The sequence below is a fragment of the Argopecten irradians genome, chromosome 4 (genome assembly GCF_041381155.1).
Source record: "Argopecten irradians isolate NY chromosome 4, Ai_NY, whole genome shotgun sequence".
In the NCBI taxonomy this organism is placed as follows: domain Eukaryota; kingdom Metazoa; phylum Mollusca; class Bivalvia; order Pectinida; family Pectinidae; genus Argopecten; species Argopecten irradians.
In genome coordinates this window covers 49,713,075-49,732,991 of record NC_091137.1, presented here as the reverse complement: position 1 = coordinate 49,732,991, position 19,917 = coordinate 49,713,075, and the positions used below count along the sequence as shown (strand labels likewise).

General features: G+C 34.6%; 1 protein-coding gene across 1 annotated transcript in view; it reads right to left on the bottom strand.

Moving 5' to 3' along the window:
- Positions 1 to 19,917, bottom strand: part of LOC138321940 (dipeptidyl peptidase 2-like) — a 72,691-nt gene that overhangs the window by 9,383 nt on the left and 43,391 nt on the right. Inside the window, exon 3 of the mRNA XM_069265987.1 lies at positions 2,368 to 2,534. Coding sequence (XP_069122088.1) covers positions 2,368 to 2,534 — 167 coding nt within the window. The remainder of the gene's footprint in view (positions 1 to 2,367; positions 2,535 to 19,917) is intronic.

Sequence of the window (19,917 nt, the reverse complement as noted above, 5' to 3'; positions counted from 1 at the left end):
TAGGCACTCAGCATCCCTCCATAACTATAACATATATAACATGTAGACACTCAGCATCCCTCCATAACTATAACATATATAAACATGTAGACACTCAGCATCCCTCCATAACTATATCATATATAACATGTAGGCACTCAGCATCCCTCCATAACTATATCATATATAACATGTAGGCACTCAGCATCCCTCCATAACTATAACATATACATAACATGTAGGCACTCAGCATCCCTCCATAACTATAACATATATAACATGTAGGCACTCAGCATCCCTCCATAACTATAACATATACATAACATGTAGGCACTCAGCATCCCTCCATAACTATAACATATATAACATGTAGGCACTCAGCATCCCTCCATAACTATAACATATATATAACATGTAGGCACTCAGCATCCCTCCATAACTATAACATATATAACATGTAGGCACTCAGCATCCCTCCATAACTATAACATATATAAACATGTAGGCACTCAGCATCCCTCCATAACTATAACATATATAAACATGTAGGCACTCAGCATCCCTCCATAACTATAACATATATAACATGTAGGCACTCAGCATCCCTCCATAACTATAACATATATAACATGTAGGCACTCAGCATCCCTCCATAACTATAACATATATAACATGTAGGCACTCAGCATCCCTCCATAACTATAACATATATATAACATGTAGGCACTCAGCATCCCTCCATAACTATAACATATATATAACATGTAGGCACTCAGCATCCCTCCATAACTATAACATATATAACATGTAGGCACTCAGCATCCCTCCATAACTATAACATATATAACATGTAGGCACTCAGCATCCCTCCATAACTATAACATATATAACATGTAGGCACTCAGCATCCCTCCATAACTATAACATATACATAACATGTAGGCACTCAGCATCCCTCCATAACTATAACATATATAACATGTAGGCACTCAGCATCCCTCCATAACTATAACATATACATAACATGTAGGCACTCAGCATCCCTCCATAACTATAACATATATATAACATGTAGGCACTCAGCATCCCTCCATAACTATAACATATATATAACATGTAGGCACTCAGCATCCCTCCATAACTATAACATATATAACATGTAGGCACTCAGCATCCCTCCATAACTATAACATATATAACATGTAGGCACTCAGCATCCCTCCATAACTATAACATATATAACATGTAGGCACTCAGCATCCCTCCATAACTATAACATATATAACATGTAGGCACTCAGCATCCCTCCATAACTATAACATATATAACATGTAGGCACTCAGCATCCCTCCATAACTATAACATATATATAACATGTAGGCACTCAGCATCCCTCCATAACTATAACATATACATAACATGTAGGCACTCAGCATCCCTCCATAACTATAACATATATAACATGTAGGCACTCAGCATCCCTCCATAACTATAACATATATAACATAACTATAACATATATAACATGTAGGCACTCAGCATCCCTCCATAACTATAACATATATAACATGTAGGCACTCAGCATCCCTCCATAACTATAACATATATAACATGTAGGCACTCAGCATCCCTCCATAACTATAACATATATAACATAACTATAACATATATAACATGTAGGCACTCAGCATCCCTCCATAACTATAACATATACATAACATGTAGGCACTCAGCATCCCTCCATAACTATAACATATATAACATGTAGGCACTCAGCATCCCTCCATAACTATAACATATATAACATAACTATAACATATATAACATGTAGGCACTCAGCATCCCTCCATAACTATAACATATACATAACATGTAGGCACTCAGCATCCCTCCATAACTATAACATATATAACATAACTATAACATATATATAACATGTAGGCACTCAGCATCCCTCCATAACTATAAACATATATAACATGTAGGCACTCAGCATCCCTCCATAACTATAACATATACATAACATGTAGGCACTCAGCATCCCTCCATCCCTCCATAACTATAACATATATAACATGTAGGCACTCAGCATCCCTCCATAACTATAACATATATAACATGTAGGCACTCAGCATCCCTCCATAACTATAACATATATAACATGTAGGCACTCAGCATCCCTCCATAACTATAACATATATAACATGTAGGCACTCAGCATCCCTCCATAACTATAACATATATAACATGTAGGCACTCAGCATCCCTCCATAACTATAACAAATAACATGACATGGAATTGAGTATTGAATGAGTGAATTTTGTCACTTTAACACTTACTATCAAAATGCTGTGTATTTTCTATGAGATAAGGTGATAATTCCTTACCTTCCACCAAAGGCTATGACAGGACAAGCTGTGGCATTGAGTTGAACCTTGAGGTGACTTATGAGGACAGCATAATCTGCCATGGCCTGTTCTATGGTCAGGAGGCCGACATAGGGATGGGTGAAGGCCACCGACGGATCAAAGGGAAACGACTTCCCATAGAATCTCTGTAACATACAAATATCATGTAGAATCAAAATGAAAGGACTTCCCATAGAATCTCTGTAGCATACAAATATCATGTAGGATCAAACAGAAAGGACTTCCCATAGAATCTCTGTAACATACAAATATCATGTAGGATCAAACAGAAAGGACTTCCCATAGAATCTCTGTAACATACAAATATCATGTAGGATCAAACAGAAAGGACTTCCCATAGAATCTCTGTAACATACAAATATCATGTAGAATCAAACAGAAAGGACTTCCCATAGAATCTCTGTAACATACAAATATCATGTAGGATCAAACAGAAAGGACTTCCCATAGAATCTCTGTAACATACAAATATCATGTAGGATCAAACAGAAAGGACTTCCCATAGAATCTCTGTAACATACAAATATCAAGTAGGATCAAACAGAAAGGACTTCCCATAGAATCTCTGTAACATACAAATATCATGTAGGATCAAACAGAAAGGACTTCCCATAGAATCTCTGTAACATACAAATATCATGTAGGATCAAACAGAAAGGACTTCCCATAGAATCTCTGTAACATACAAATATCATGTAGGATCAAACAGAAAGGACTTCCCATAGAATCTCTGTAACATACAAATATCATGTAGGATCAAACAGAAAGGACTTCCCATAGAATCTCTGTAACATACAAATATCAAGTAGGATCAAACAGAAAGGACTTCCCATAGAATCTCTGTAACATACAAATATCATGTAGGATCAAACAGAAAGAACTTCCCATAGAATCTCTGTAGCACACAAATATCATGTAGAATCAAATTACAGAAAGGATTATTTGTTCCTGGGCATCTATAAAGTCATAATGTTCATGTTTTTGTTACCATACCTTCTTTTAACTCTTCCCTCAATGTTTAAATCTTTACCCTTAATAAAACATTACCCTAAATGTTTAAAATTTTACCCTCAATGTTTAAAACTTTACACTTAATAAAACATTACTCTCAATGTTTAAAACTTTACCCTCAATGTTTAAAACTTGACCCTAAATAAAACTTTAACCTTAATGTTTAAAACTTTACCCTAAATAAAACTTTAACCTCAATTTTTAAAACTTTACCCTAAATGCTTAAAACTCTACCCTAAATAAAACTTTACCATCATGATTTAAAACTTTAACCTCAATGTTTAAAACTTTACCCTTAATGTTTAAAACTACAAATAAAACTTAACCATCAATGTATAAAATTTTACCCAAAGTAAAACTTTACCTTCAATGTTTAAAACTTAACCCTATATCAAACTTTATCCTCAATGTTTAAAACAATATATAAAACTTTACCCTCAATGTTTAAGACTTAATTGTGAATCAACAAAGCGTTACTCTTAATGATTAATGTGCTGGCATTAAGACTAATCATACAGAATGTTAAGGATAACTTTCTGGGAATGTAATTAGAATGTAAGATGACAATGCATGTTATTTAGGCATTGTCCAGATCAATAGGGATCCAACGGCTTCTAAGCCTGTTTGTGACAACAACAGAGAATTTGTGAGAACCAATCTCTAGACATTCCTCTCAATAACAAACTGATTTATTCAGAGAACTGCCAGTATAATTGGCCTGAATAACTCTAATTCTAAACCAGGAAACACAATCAAATCCAAAGAAACAAACTCAACACGAAATTGACATTTATTGTATATCAAACCTCAGTAGCCTCCATGGTGACTCTGCAGACATTTTATATATATAAAGTTACCTATTTACCACATGACCAATGCATAAGGTATCATGTGACTAATGTACCATGTGACTTTTATGCCATGTGACTTATGTACCATGTGACCAATGTATCATGTGACTTAAGTATCATGTGACCGATGTACCATGTGACTAATGTACCATGTGACTGATGTATAATGTGACTTGTGTACCATGTGACTAATGTACCATGTGGTCAATGTACCATGTGACTAATGTACCATGTGACTTTTATAATATGTGACTTATGTACCATGTGACCAATGTATCATGTGACCAATGTATCGTGTGACTAATGTATACCATGTGACTAATGTACCATGTGACTAATGTATAACATGTGACTATATAATGTACCATGTGTCTAAATTCTTATATTTTTGTGACCAATTTAACAACACTTTGTGATAAAGTACAAAAGACAAATTTGCTAAACATGAAATATCGATCAATTAAGCTAAACTCATGACTATATTATCAGATGTCTGAAATTTCTCATGAAATCAATTCAAATGGATTCAATGCGTTTTCTCTGGGGAATACAATTTTTTTTATTTGAACAAGCCCAAAGGGTCTGTATCCCTCACGTATTATGTTAATGTATAGGCTAAAAGTGTTTATTTCCTGAAGAATAACGTCTTATTTTCCTACAACACACCTTATACTCCAATTGCTCCAGGGAATCAGAGCCAAAATTTATACAAACTCTCTTCCCCTTCCCAAAGATGTTTCTGGTCAAAGTTGGTTACATTTCATGCAGAACTCTATGACTAGAAGCAATTTATAAAGGATCTACAACTGTTGTATACCTGTGTTGTACCCTGTCCCTCCTAACTCTCAGTGGCCTAAAAGAAACCTACAAATGAAACTGAAAAGATATTCTTTCAGTAGACCACTATGAGACCGACAGACTATCAGTCTGGAGAAAAGAATGAGCTGATTTTTTAGAGTGTCCTTATGAGTGCTGATTGATAGAAGTGATTTAAAATAATGTTTAGGGAAATGATGAACAGTACATATCAATCATAATGTACTTGATTTGGATGTAGAGGCATCCGTTACCTAACTATTAGTACTCTCTGAAAAAAGTGGTAACAAATTTTTATAGTCAAACTCAACAATTAAATTGTCAGTTAGCCATTTTGTTGACTGATCGGTCACAAAATGCAGGCACAACTAAAGGAGCCAAAGGAAATCTACATATGAAAATGGAGAAATGTTGCTTCAGTTCTTTCTCAGAAGTGACAGTTACAAACTTCCATTGTCAAAATTATGATTTATAATCCGTCATTTGTCCTTTATGGATACCTAGAGCTTTATATACAATTTCAATCTGTCACCATCAATGATGAGTTTTGGTATATCGGAGTGTCCAGTTTTATATTTCTGTTACATTTGTATCTATAAGATAATATTGTATTTCCATACTGGATACAGTTGACAATATGCTTCCATCCTATGAGAACTGGACCATTACTTTTTGACACTATTTCTGCTATAGACACCTATCATCAAACAGCCCTTGGAAGTGATAGTTATGTACCAGATATGTAGAACCAACAGGGAATGGACCGATCTGAAAACTTGTGATAACGTTTATCTGAAGCTTAGTCTGATCATAGCTATATCAATACATCATAGCACTGATCTCGATTTTATAGACACAGATGAATTTTTTGTATTATATAAAAAAAACCTTCAGGAATATTGTTGACTCAGAGATTGATCACTTTACATAACGTATACATGATATCATTATGGTTGGCTTGAGACCTATCTGGTTCTACTAAAACTAGACATTGTCTATCAGACTTATACTGCCTGAATGATTTTGTCTGTGAACTTTATGAATATCAATATATAGTATTTACTGATATGCAAAAAAAAAATTTACAAAAAAAAAGTCACCCATAAAGTATGTATCACTCATCCTCCTAGAGAATCCTTACCTACAGCAGAAGACTTTGTAAAACCCATCCCCTGGTGACAAATATCACCCTAGATAATGACAGCTCCCTCAGATATCACCCTATATAATGACAGCTCCCTCAGATATCACCCTAGATAATGACAGCTCCCTCAGATATCACCCTAGATAATGCCAGCTCCTTCAGATATCACCCTAAATAATGACAGTTCCCTCCCCTCAGATATCACCCTTAATAATGACAGTTCCCTCAAATATCGCCCCAGATAACGACAGCTAACTTTGAAATTTTCTAGATAATGACAGCTCCCTCAGATAACACCCTAGATAATGACAGCTCCCTCAGATAACACCCTAGATAATTACAGCTCCCTCAAATATCGTCTCAGATAACGACAGCTAACTTTGAAATTTTCTAGATAATGACAGCTCCCTCAGATAACACCCTAGATAATGACAGCTCCCTCAGATAACACCCTAGATAATTACAGCTCCCTCAGATATCGCCCTATATAATGACAGCTCCTTCAGATAACACCCTAGATAATAACAGCTCCCTCAGATAACACCCTAGATAATTACAGCTCCCTCAGATATCGCCCTATATAATGACAGCTCCTTCAGATATCACCCTAGATAATGACAGCTCCCTCAGATATCACCCTATATAATGACAGCTCCTTCAGATATCACCCTAGATAATGACAGCTCCTTCAGATATCACCCTAGATAATGACAGCTACCTCACATCACCCTAGATAATGAAAGCTCCCTCACATCACCCTAGATAATGACAGCTCCCCTCAGATATCATCCTAGATAATGACAGTTCCCTAAGATATCACCCTAGATAATGAAAGCTCCCTCACATCACCCTAGATAATGACAGCTCCCTCAGATATCACCCTAGATAATGACAGCTCCCTCAGATATCACTCTAGATAATGACAGCTCCCTCAGATATCACCCTAGATAATGACAGCTCCCTCAGATATCACCCTAGATAATGACAGTTCCCTCAGATATCACCTTAGATAATAACAGTTCCCTCAGACATCACCCTAGATAATGATAACTCCCTCAGTTATCACCGTAGATAACAACAGCTCCTTCAGATATCACCTGGGATAACGACATCACCTTAGATATTTCCTGGGTAATGATGACTTCCTCAGATATCATCCTAGATAATGACAGCTCCCTTGGATATATCCCTACATAATGACAGCTCCCTCAAATATAATCCTAAATAATGACAGCTCCCTTATATATTTCCCTAGATAATGTTGACTTCCTCAGATATCATCCCAGATAATGACAGCTCCCTCAGATATCATCCTAGATTATGACAGTTCCCTCAGATATCATCCTAGATAATGATAGCTCCCTCAGATATCATCCTAGATAATGACAGCTCCCTCAGATATCATCCTAGATAATGATAGCTCCCTCAGATATCATCCTAGATAATGATAGCTCCCTCAGATATCATCCTAGATAATGATAGCTCCCTCAGATATCATACTTGATAATGCTAGCTCCCTCAGATATCATCCTAGATAATGACCCTGACAGCTACCTGAGTTGTTACCTTTTTTAATTGTAGCCCCATCAAATTAGATAATGATAGCTCCATCAAATATTTCTCAAAGATTTATCTCTGAATATATCCATAAATTTGTCTATCGTATAATTGCAATGCTTATTAGGCTCCTCGGGGAATTAGGTAATTTCAAATAGAGACCAATTGTTTAAATAATCTTCTCATGAATACAAGTGACAAACTCCAATTGAAATGTTGATGTTATTATCCCAAAAGGCTTTAGTAACTCCCAGCTGTAAACTTACAATTACTGTAATCATTTCATACCCAGCAGCTTTTTATATTTTAATTCTGCAGAAATGTTCACACTTTTATAATGCAGAAAATGTTAATTTACTATGTGTAATGCAATTAGTTATATATAATACATCACAAACTGGCGTAATTGTTCCAAACGGAACCTAATTTACTGTTAGTGTAACATAAATTATGTCTACTCAGCTACAAAAATGTAACTATGCAGCTGAAATTTTGGAGTAAAGATACAATACATCAATATCTAATAATTTTTAAAAGATTTCATTAATTTAAATCGGACTCATTTAATGAGAAATAAATTGTTTAATTCACAAAATGTCCGTGAGGGTGACCTTAATAATTTGTGACTAAGTTGTCATAATGTGACCTTGACTTTACTAACAATTGTGACTTTGACTTTACTAACAATTGTGACCTTGACTTTACTAACAATTGTGACCTTGACTTTACTAACAATTGTGACTTTGACTTTACTAACAATTGTGACCTTGACTTTACTAACAATTGTGACCTTGACTTTACTAACAATTTTGACCTTGACTGAACTAACAATTGTAACCTTGACATTACTTACAAATGTGACCTTGACATTTATGTGATCTTTTCAACATATGTTGAAGCTTGACAGATTGTGTCATTTAGGTAGAGTAATAACTGTACATGTAATCTTGTCAGGATGTTTAACCTTGACATGATGAGTGACCTTAACAATATGCTAAACCTTGACAAGACGTAACGACCTTCACAAATGACCTTGACAGATCAATAAGGACCAGTTAAGTGTTCTCCTGTTAACACGTGTATAATCAAGTGATCAATGTTATGTCTTGAATTTGAACTATTACTTTAAAGTGTTTCAGATGTACTGTATGACCAACAGTTTTCCAAGAAATTATGTGAGAGATTTTGGCTGACAATTTTCCGAGGAATAATGTGAGAGATTATGGCTGACAGTTTTCCGTGGAATTATGTGAGAGATATGGGCCAAGTTTCCCTAGAAAATATGTGAGAAATTTTGACCCCCAGTTTCCCCAGGAATTATGCAAGAGATTTTGGTCGACAGTTTTCCCTGGAATTTTGCGAGAGATTTTGGCTAACAATTTTCCCAGTAATTATGTGACATATTTTGGCCTACAGTTTTCCAAGGAATTATGTGGGAGATTTTGGCCGACAATTTTCCTAAGAATTACGTGAGAGATTTTACAATCTGTTTAAATGGTTAATAAAAGTCTTAGAACAAAGAGGCAGACGACAGTAATTACATGTAGATTTCGGTACATCACAGAGTATTAGCTTTTCATTATCCTGATTGAGGTAAATTCTATAACACCTGCCAGCCACACAATCAATAGACGTCAGCAGGAAGCCATTAGAGGATTAAGAGCTTGTTTTTGTCGGCCATTGCCTGACAAATGGAACAGTGTGAAGATTTATAGTTGTGCTGCTCCTGTTGACATGCGATGTTTTCTCAGGACAAACAAGTCAGATCCAAAGTCTACATTATGTGTCTCTCACAACCAATTTTCTCTCAAAAATTTTACCAAAGCAAAATTTCTCTCCAAAAAGTCATATGGTTAGGTCAGATTATCTTTTACTTTAAGGTCAAAAGGACAACATTCCAATTCCAATTTACCATACAGTAATATTTTTATCATACATTGACTCCTTTGACTATCAGGTCCATATATATATAACACATACTGGTAGAAACATTAGGAAAAGTTCAACTCAACGTCAAACAGAGGTCAAACATGTCATGCTCCATTAATTCCATCACAGACATTGCATAAACGATACTCATCATTTGAACAATAATTGGTGTTTAAACATGTATACATATTTGTCTAATTAACACAAACAAGAGGCTCAGATGGCCTGTATTGCTCACCTGGTTTGTTATGCCAAGTAATGTTCTGAATACAGGATCTTTGTTTCTTTTCTGAAGGAATTTGCCTATTGGCCACCACTCTCTCTGCTTCTGAAAGATCTGAGCCAAAATTCAGGCAAAATCTATTCCCCTTTCCCCAAGGATGTTGTTTCTGTCAATTTGGTAACAATATAAGCAGAATTCCATGACTAGTAGCAAATTAAATGGTTTATCTCTATATCCCTTATTAGGCTCCGTCCCTCCTGCACCCAGGGGGTCAGAGCCAAAATTTATACAAACATTATTCCCCTTCCCCCTATGATGTTTTTTGCCAAATTTAGTTTCAATCCATGCAGAAATCTAAGACAAGTAGCAATTTATACGATTGACCTCTATTTCCCCTATTGTGTCCAGCCCCTCCTGTCCCCAGGGGGTCAGAGCCAAAATTTATACAAACTCTATTCCCCTTCCCCAAAGGATGTGTTTGTCCATATTTGGTTTCAATCTCTTCGGGCCAGGTGAGCTAAAAAATAATATAATATATATATATATAAAATATTATATCTTTTACAGGTTAAAGTTAATTATTTTGTTACTCTCATTCAAAGTTTTCAATGATGGTAATGGTGTAAAGTAGCTCACTTTTGTAACTGAAGAAAAGTACTACCCCGTACCACAGGGACCTGGCACGAAAATTTTTAACCATTAGTATATATATATATATTATAGTATCAAGGGTATGAACACGGTTTTTAAAAAATTGGTTCCGTTTTTCTCGACCGCCAATTTCATACCCTTGATACTATAATATATATATATGTATACTGTTAGTTTAAAAAAAAATCGTGCCAGGTCCCTGTGCCCCGTACAACGTCACTCCTGTTTTTGATAGAGAAAAAATACCATTTGTCAGCTATGTCAGTATTTTTAATAATATATCTTAAATAAAATTCGTATACTTATTTGCATAAATGATATTTCACTAACCATTAAAAGTTATAAAATCATAACACATAAACAAAAACATTAACATTTTTAGTTTGGTAGTTTCGGCAAGTCAACAACTCTGGTTCAAATAGAGTTGGTCAAAACGTGTAGTAGTGGTGGTAGCCTTCATTTCTCACAAAATCAAAATTGGTCTCCTAAGTGCTCCCAGATCAATATATATATCATCAACAACACTGTTTGTGTATATATTCCATTTTATATTCATGAATTTTATCAAAAAGAATCTGTTACAAAAGAAAAATAAAAGAACTGCTTGAAGACATTATGGGATACCGCTGTTTTCACTCCAGATTTCATTACACAGTGATCAGATATGACTCCTGATAGGAGCTGATATCATGTAACTCTAGTGTGAATCAATGTGTCGAAGGTCCAAATCTATTTAGGCCAGGGTAATAATGATTTTATATACAAACATATAAATCAATTGGATTTGTGGCCTTTGTACTTTGGGAATATCTGTTGAAGATAATACATTATATAACATGTGTTATCTGCAGTCCTGGGTGATGATAGCTCCAATAACACAGACTAGTCGAGGTGATAGCCCCAATAACACAGACTAGTCGAGGTGATAGCCCCAATAACACAGACTAGTCGGGGTGATAGCCCCAATAACACAGACTAGTCGGGGTGATAGCCCCAATAACACAGACTAGTCGGGGTGATAGCCCCAATAACACAGACTAGTCGAGGTGATAGCCGACTCAGACTAGTCGGGGTGATAGCCCCAATAACACAGACTAGTCGGGGTGATAGCCCCAATAACACAGACTAGTCGGGGTGATAGCCCCAATAACACAGACTAGTCGGGGTGATAGCCCCAATAACACAGACTAGTCGGGGTGATAGCCCCAATAACACAGACTAGTCGGGGTGATAGCCCCAATAACACAGACTAGTCGAGGTGATAGCCCCAATAACACAGACTAGTCGAGGTGATAGCCCCAATAACACAGACTAGTCGAGGTGATAGCTCCAATAACACAGACTAGTCGGGGTGATAGCCCCAATAACACAGACTAGTCGGGAGACTAGTCGGGGTGATAGCCCCAATAACACAGACTAAAACGATCCTGAAGTATAGCATTGGGTACAGTCAAATATATAATGGTCTGCTTCACATTAATGTGAACTTCTCTTGTTGGAAGAAATGCATTTAAACTAATGAGTTTAATCTTAACTAATTAGCCCTGTATAGACTAAGGGTATGAATATATATATACATCTCTCTTTTAGATTAGTATTGGACAGAAAAAAGAGTATAAATAATGTATAATACCATTTTCCTCTTTACTTCTTTCTCTAAGTCTTTCCTAAAAGACACAACTGACCACCATAGGTATTTTACTTATGGTCAGTACTTTAAAGATGCTCCACCGCTGACAAATAGAATTTTTTCTCAATACAAAACAGGAGCAGACGAAATAGCATTTTTCTTCAGTTAAAAAAGTTACTTACTTTACACCTTTACCATCATTGAAAAGTTTGAGCTTCCAAGTGACCAAACAGGGATTTGAACCATGGACCCTCTGAACACTAGATGAAGACTGATTTACTGATTAAGTTACCTGGTCACTGATGATCGACCCATTCTAGTCCCTCATTACATTATCTTACCGTTTTAAAGACACAAGTTAATTTATTCATTCATCAAGAAAAAAACAACAACAATATTTTAATGGAAGCAATTGTAGCATTTTTTAAAGTTATTTCAGAGCATATTTTTTATGTTATGACAAGCACACCACCAATCACTGATGAAGGTATCAAAATCTAAAGGTCATTGACAAAGGTCATGGTTGCATGGCAAAGTTTTAAAGTCATTGATGAAGGTCAAACGTCAAGTCTCATGGTAAATGATGAAGATTACAGGTGAAAAGCTATTAATTATCATTGATGGAGATGAATGGAGGTCAATGTCAAATGTCAAATGTTATATGGTCTTTGATAAAGATTACAGGTTAATGAAGCCACAAGGTCACCGATAAAGGTCAAAGGTCAATGACTGGTGGTCATTGCCATGTTAAAGCATGGATGTAGGTCATGTGCCCTAGATTTAATGGTTTAGATTTAATTTAGTGTGTTTTTTTACTACAATAAAGATGCATATGTTAAGGTCTATACTTCAGAAATCTGTTAACAATCTGCCATACATGTCAGTGGAGGGGGTATATAGACTCCCTACTACATGTACAGTGAAACTTCACTTGGATTTTTTGTTTGGAAAATAACATCATCAACTTTTACCAGCCAAACACTTCACAACAGTATCTCAAATATTCTGTTGAATGATCTCCATATGTGAAGTTTACATGTTTCTCTGAACAGGATGATAAGTATGTGAGATTTACGACACAGACCCTTTAGTGTACAGCTGTCGACTTCTGGTGTAAGTCTCTCTCCGTTATGTAAGGAAATCGTAACGTTTAAAACTCATCAGAATTTAGGAGAGTTTGGGAATTTTAATGATTGTAAAGTAGTAAACTAATTATTTTTTAATTAAGAGATTGTGTACTGGCTGGTGATGTTCCTCTTTGATGTTGACTACAACACAGATTTGAGTTGTGGCAATTTAACTGCATGATGATTCCTATCTTCTAATGAAGAATACTGGCGCTTAAACTCCTCACAGCTTAACATTCACTTATCTACCAATTTATCTATTTACATGTATTTTTTCCTTACATCATATTTTATGCTTTCATAAGCATCGTGGCCTGTGATGGCGAGTGGTCTAAATGTGTTCTGATTAACATTACCACTAACACCTCTGGATTTCAAATCCATGAAGAGTCAGAGTCAGTTTCTAGATACTCATGACCGTAGGTTGGTGGGTTTTTTCAGGCTAATTTCCTCCATCTCCTAAACCTGGCTCATCTTTAAAGGACCTTCACTTGTATAAAGAAGCTGATTACTATTACAAAGAAAATATCTAAAATCCTCTAGGCTAGAAAAGGTAGCTACCTTGACCTTCAACTCTATGACATAGACACCCTCTGAGCCAGAAAAGGTAGCTGCCTTGACCTTTTACCCTATGACATAGACACCCTCTGAACCAGAAAAGGTAGCTGCCTTGACCTTCAACTCTATGACATAGACACCCTCTAAGCCAGAAAAGGTAGCTGCCTTGACCTTTTACCCTATGACATAGACACCCTCTAAGCCAGAAAAGGTAGCTGCCTTGACCTTCATCTCTATGACAATGACACCTCTAAGCCAGAAAAGGTAGCTGCTCTGGCCCTTTACCCTATGACATAGACACCCTCTAAGCCAGAAAAGGTAGCTGCCTTGACCTTCATCTCTATGACAATGACACCTCTAAGCCAGAAAAGGTAGCTGCTCTGGCCCTTTACCCTATGACATAGACACCCTCTGAACCAGAAAAGGTAGCTGCCTTGACCTTCATCTCTATGACAATGACACCCTCTAAGCCAGAAAAGGTAGCTGCTCTGGCCCTTTACCCTATGACATAGACACCCTCTAAGCCAGAAAAGGTAGCTGCTCTGGCCCTTTACCCTATGACATAGACACCCTCTAAGCCAGAAAAGGTAGCTGCCTTGACCTTCATCTCTATGACAATGACACCCTCTAAGCCAGAAAAGGTAGCTGCTCTGGCCCTTTACCCTATGACATAATATAATATCATGACATGATATAATATATAACTTTTCCAAAGATTCAATATAAACTAGCACAAGGTTTAAACATTAATATCCATGACATATGGATAGATTTGTAGATATATCACAAAAAAGATTTCCCACAGGATAAGAATTCCCTGAGAGATTACAAAAAGATGATTCCCTGAGAGATTTGTAGCTCTACCACTCAAAAGATATTCAACACAATATTTTTTCCATGAGAGATGACAGAATGATTCCTGAGAGATTTGTAGCTAATGACCATTCCCTGGGGGAATCGGAGTTATGTTGCCTTACATGATTTTAAACTATGTCACCCCGAGTGATTTGTAGCTATATCACCCTTGGTGATTTGTAGCTATGTCACCCTGAGAGATTTGTAGCTATGTCACCCTGAGAGATTTGTAGCTATGTCATCCTGAGAGATTCTGTAGCTATGTCACCCAGAGAGATTTATAGCTATGTCACACAGAGAGATTTGTAGCTATATATCACCCAGAGAGATTTGTAGCTATATGTCACCCTGAGAGATTTGTAGCTATGTCACCCTGAGAGATTTGTAGCTATGTCACCCTGAGAGATTTGTAGCTATGTCACAGATTTGCCCTATCAGTACTATGTGGATCATCATCAGTAGTACATGTTGTGCTACAGACATTATATATATAAACATCACTGTGTACATTAATTATCATCACTACATTAAACAGACACATTCAGTCAAATCAGCTATTTGTGCTTCATTAATGGCTACCATCCTCCCATACACTTCTCACCGACAGCAGTTTGGCTTGTGTACTGTATATTACAGTGATCTGTAGTGTTGTGTGATGTAGAACTTAATTTGTAGATGGCAAGATATACACATGTACTGTTGTAATTTCTTTTACAGTGCATTTTTAGTATTCTTCCCAAAGGCAGAATTTTGTGTACTTTATGATATATTGATCTCTAATACATTATAAGAAATGTTTTACATCGAATGTGTACAATGTGTGAATTATAATGTAGATATGTAAAATCTTACACATTTTATTCTATAACAATAGATAACTTATAATTCTGCATTAGAATAATTTTTTTAATATAAATGTTGAAGTTTTTATTACAATATATATGTTTATTGAATTTCTATTGATAAGTTTGCATACTTAATTACAATTTGTAAAGTATAATTTGATTTCCATATTTGTATAACCTAATATTGTGTATTACAATGTATCACTTCATATCTTTCGATCTTTATAACACTGTTTTACTTTTTTGATTACAATGTTGAACTTTTATGCATTACATAATGTATTTATCGGCAGTATAATTTATGATATTTATGTTTTTATCATATCTCAGAAACACAAGTGACGAAGGATGGCAATTTCATGATTCAAAATATATTTGACCGATCGCCAGATGGTATATAGCCATGCCTTGTGCTCACAAATGTATGTGTAGCTATTCAACGTCGTGGCAAATGTTGCAGCATACACAAAACAAAATAAAAAAATACATGTGGTACCCTGAAGGTATGACTAATACAATTATGTATAGTAGTTGTGTATATAATTATGTATAGTATTTCACAATGTATTAAAACTGAGTGTTTGTTTTGTAACAGATTTACAATGTATCGTGACATGAGCAGACATAAAGTATATCACAATGTATTGAAACTGAGTGTTTGTTTTGTAACAGATTTACAATGTATCGTGACATGAGCAGACATAAAGTATATCACACATGTATTGAAACTGAGTGTATGTTTTGTAACAGATTTTACAATGTATCGTGACATGAGCAGACATACAGTATTTCACAATGTATTAAAACTGAGTGTATGTTTTGTAACAGATTTACAATGTATTGTGACACATGAGCAATGTTATTGGACATTAGCAGACAGACATACAGTATATTAAAAACAGAGTGATCTGATTTTGTAACAGATACAATGTATTTGTGTAACAGATTTACAATGTATTTAATATGAGTGTTTGTTTTGAACAGATTTAACATGATTGTCACATTAGCAGACATACAGTATATCACAATGTATTAAAACTGAGTGTATGTTTCTTGTAACAGATTTACAATTGTATTGTGACATTAGCAGACATACAGTATATCACAATGTATTAAAACTGAGTGTATGTTTTGTAACAGATTTACAATGTATTGTGACATTAGCAGACATACAGTATATCACAATGTATTAAAACTGAGTGTTTTTAGTTTTGTAACAGATTTTCACAATGTATTAAACTGTGACATTTTGTAGCAGACATACATACCGCAAACACTATTACAACATGTATTGCTGTAATTATTCTTTACAGTGCATTTTTGAGTAAACAAATTCCCAAAGGCAAACATTTTATCACAATGTATTATATACTGATGTTGTCTGTAATACATTATAGAAATGTTTTTAGCAACGAATGATGTTACAATGTATGAATTATAATGGTTAGATATTGTAAAATCTTACACATTTTATTCTATAGACAATAGTATAACTTATAAAATTCTTGGCATTAGAATAATTTTTTTTAATCGATTACAATGTTGGAAGTGAGCAGACATTATTACAATATATATGTTTTATTGAAACAGATTTACAATGTATTGTGACATTAGCAGACATACAGTACAATTTTGTAATGTATTAAAACTGATTTTCCATGTTTTGTATAAGACTTTACAATGTGTATTTGTGACACATGGGTAGCACTTATACATATTCCTCACAATGTATTAAAACAGCTGTGTATTTTTTTGTTTTTGATTTACAAATGTATTGTGTCACATTAGCAGACATACTGTATATCACTCAATGTATATTTAAACTGCAGGGTGTAATTTTGTAACAGATTTACAATGTATCGTGACATGAGCAGACATCTCAGTATATTCACAAATTGTATTAAAACTGAGTGTTTGTTTTGTAACAGATTTCACCAATGTATTGTGGACATTTAGCAGGGATTCAGTAGTATCACAATGTATTGATTTGGCAAAGTATCGGGACATTAGCCAGACTGGTACAGTATATCTCAAAGGTATTCAAAATGAGTGTTTGTTTCTGTAACTGATTTACAATGTATGCCAGTGACATTAGCAGACATACAAAATAAAAATCACATACTGTATTAAAAACTGGAGTGTTTGGTTTTGTAACAGATTTACCAATTATGTATTCGTGACATTGAGCTAGACAATATGTATTGTATTTTCACAATGTATTTAAAAACTGAGTGTTGTTTTGTGTAACAGATTTACAATGTATTTGTGACATTTAGCAGGACATACCAATGTGTATATCACAAATGTATTAACAAACTGAGTGTATGTTTTGTAACAGATTTACAATGTATCGTGACATGAGCAGACATACAGTATATCACAATGTATTAAAACTGAGTTGTTTGTTTTGTAACAGATTTACAATGTATCGTGACATGAGCAGACATAAAGTATTTTTTATCACAATGTATTAGAAACTGAGTGTATGTGATTTTGTAACAGGATTTACAATGTATCGTGACATGAGCAGACATACAGTATTTCACAATGTATTAAAACTGAGTGTATGTTTTGTAACAGATTTACAATGTATCGTGACATGAGCAGACATACAGTATATAAATGAGCAGTAAAATCAATAAAATTTACACATGCCCCAGACTTCCATATTTGACACTTTTTCTCCATTTGTTTATAGTGTTCACCAACTTGTTTTTGAAATAGCTCAAAGTTATTTTATCTTGCACACAAGAACAATGACTATATTAATCAAGACTCATTAATCCATAATATGTATTTTTTTTTCTTTGCATGTCAGATCAAAAGATGTACATCTATAGCATATACATGTGGTTTAAGAGATTTTATATCTCCTCCTAGAAGGCTCTTTGATATTTTGTACTAAAATTTCCTTTTGTAAACTGACATCAAATTTAGTATAATTTAATCATCAACTATAAGTTGAATGAAACTATTGTGTCTTGGTTACTGGTAAGAATTGAAGATAGCTTTACAAACTTAAAGTCTGTCACCAGATTTTATCAACATTCCTTAATTTCAATTAATTTCTTGGCTTAAAATTGATCTCTATAGAAAAAGCATTACGGAAGATTAGGACTTAACGTATGGTAAAAATTTGTCCTCAACTCGATCTGTTTACTGTAACCAGTAAAGCTTTGGAGAATTTTTAACTTAAGGAATATTGAATGAATTTTAACTTAAGGAATATTGATGAAAAATGTAATCTCAGAATGCTTGTTCAATTACCTCTGAGAAAGAAGTCATTAAACATCAAACATATTTGACCCCCTTGTAACCTTAAAGATAGCTCCACCACTGACAAATGGTATGTTTCCTCTAACAAAAATTGGATCAGACGATTTAGTATTTTTCTTCAGTTACAAAATTTACTAACTTTACACCATTACCACCATTGAAAAGTTTGAGCTTCTAACTTTACTTCAAGATAAAAATATTAAAAATAATCAGTTGTGCCTCAAAAAACAGCTATGGCACTATGTCTAATATGGAATGAAGTACTGATTGCGCATGCACCAAAGACAAAATTAATTATTTCATATTATTTTTGATTAATTATTAGACATATAGTAGCTATTATTATACACGATTAAATACCAATTATTGTTCAAATGTATGAGGTATCGTTTATGCTCTGTCGTTGGTGAAGCATCTATAATGAAGGTATATCTCATTCCTTTGAAAAGGTTTTCACCCCAGCAGCCAGGATCCAGTGTCATTCAACATTCTATAACTTAAAATTCTCCATAGAAATACTTGTTACAAAAGTTCATGAAAAAATCTTAAGTTTAAGGAGGTTTTTTTTTCAGAATGTTTTGGTTTTTTGACTTAAATGATGATACAGAATGTCAGTTAAAGTGATGAAAAAAGACAGACGAAGGAACTTCGGTTAAAAAAACCAAAAAAGCCTGGAAGTTTTTCCTAGTTTTATACTGACAACTTAACAATAAATGGTATGAATAACCAACAGGTATATAATTATACTACCCCATTCATCAGGTTAAAGTGGAAAAATACGGTAAAAATTATACGAAACAATAGGGACAGACGGTATATCATTATACACCACAAATCGCAGTGGTAAAAAAAAACACCATAAAATAATCTAATGACCACACATCATACAGATATTTCACCCCCATACATACATTTTATAACACAGGTTACAGGTACAATAACTAACAATCATATATATAATATACACCCACATCATGCTTCAATATACTACCACACATCATGCAGGTAGATAATTATACTACCCAATTCATACAG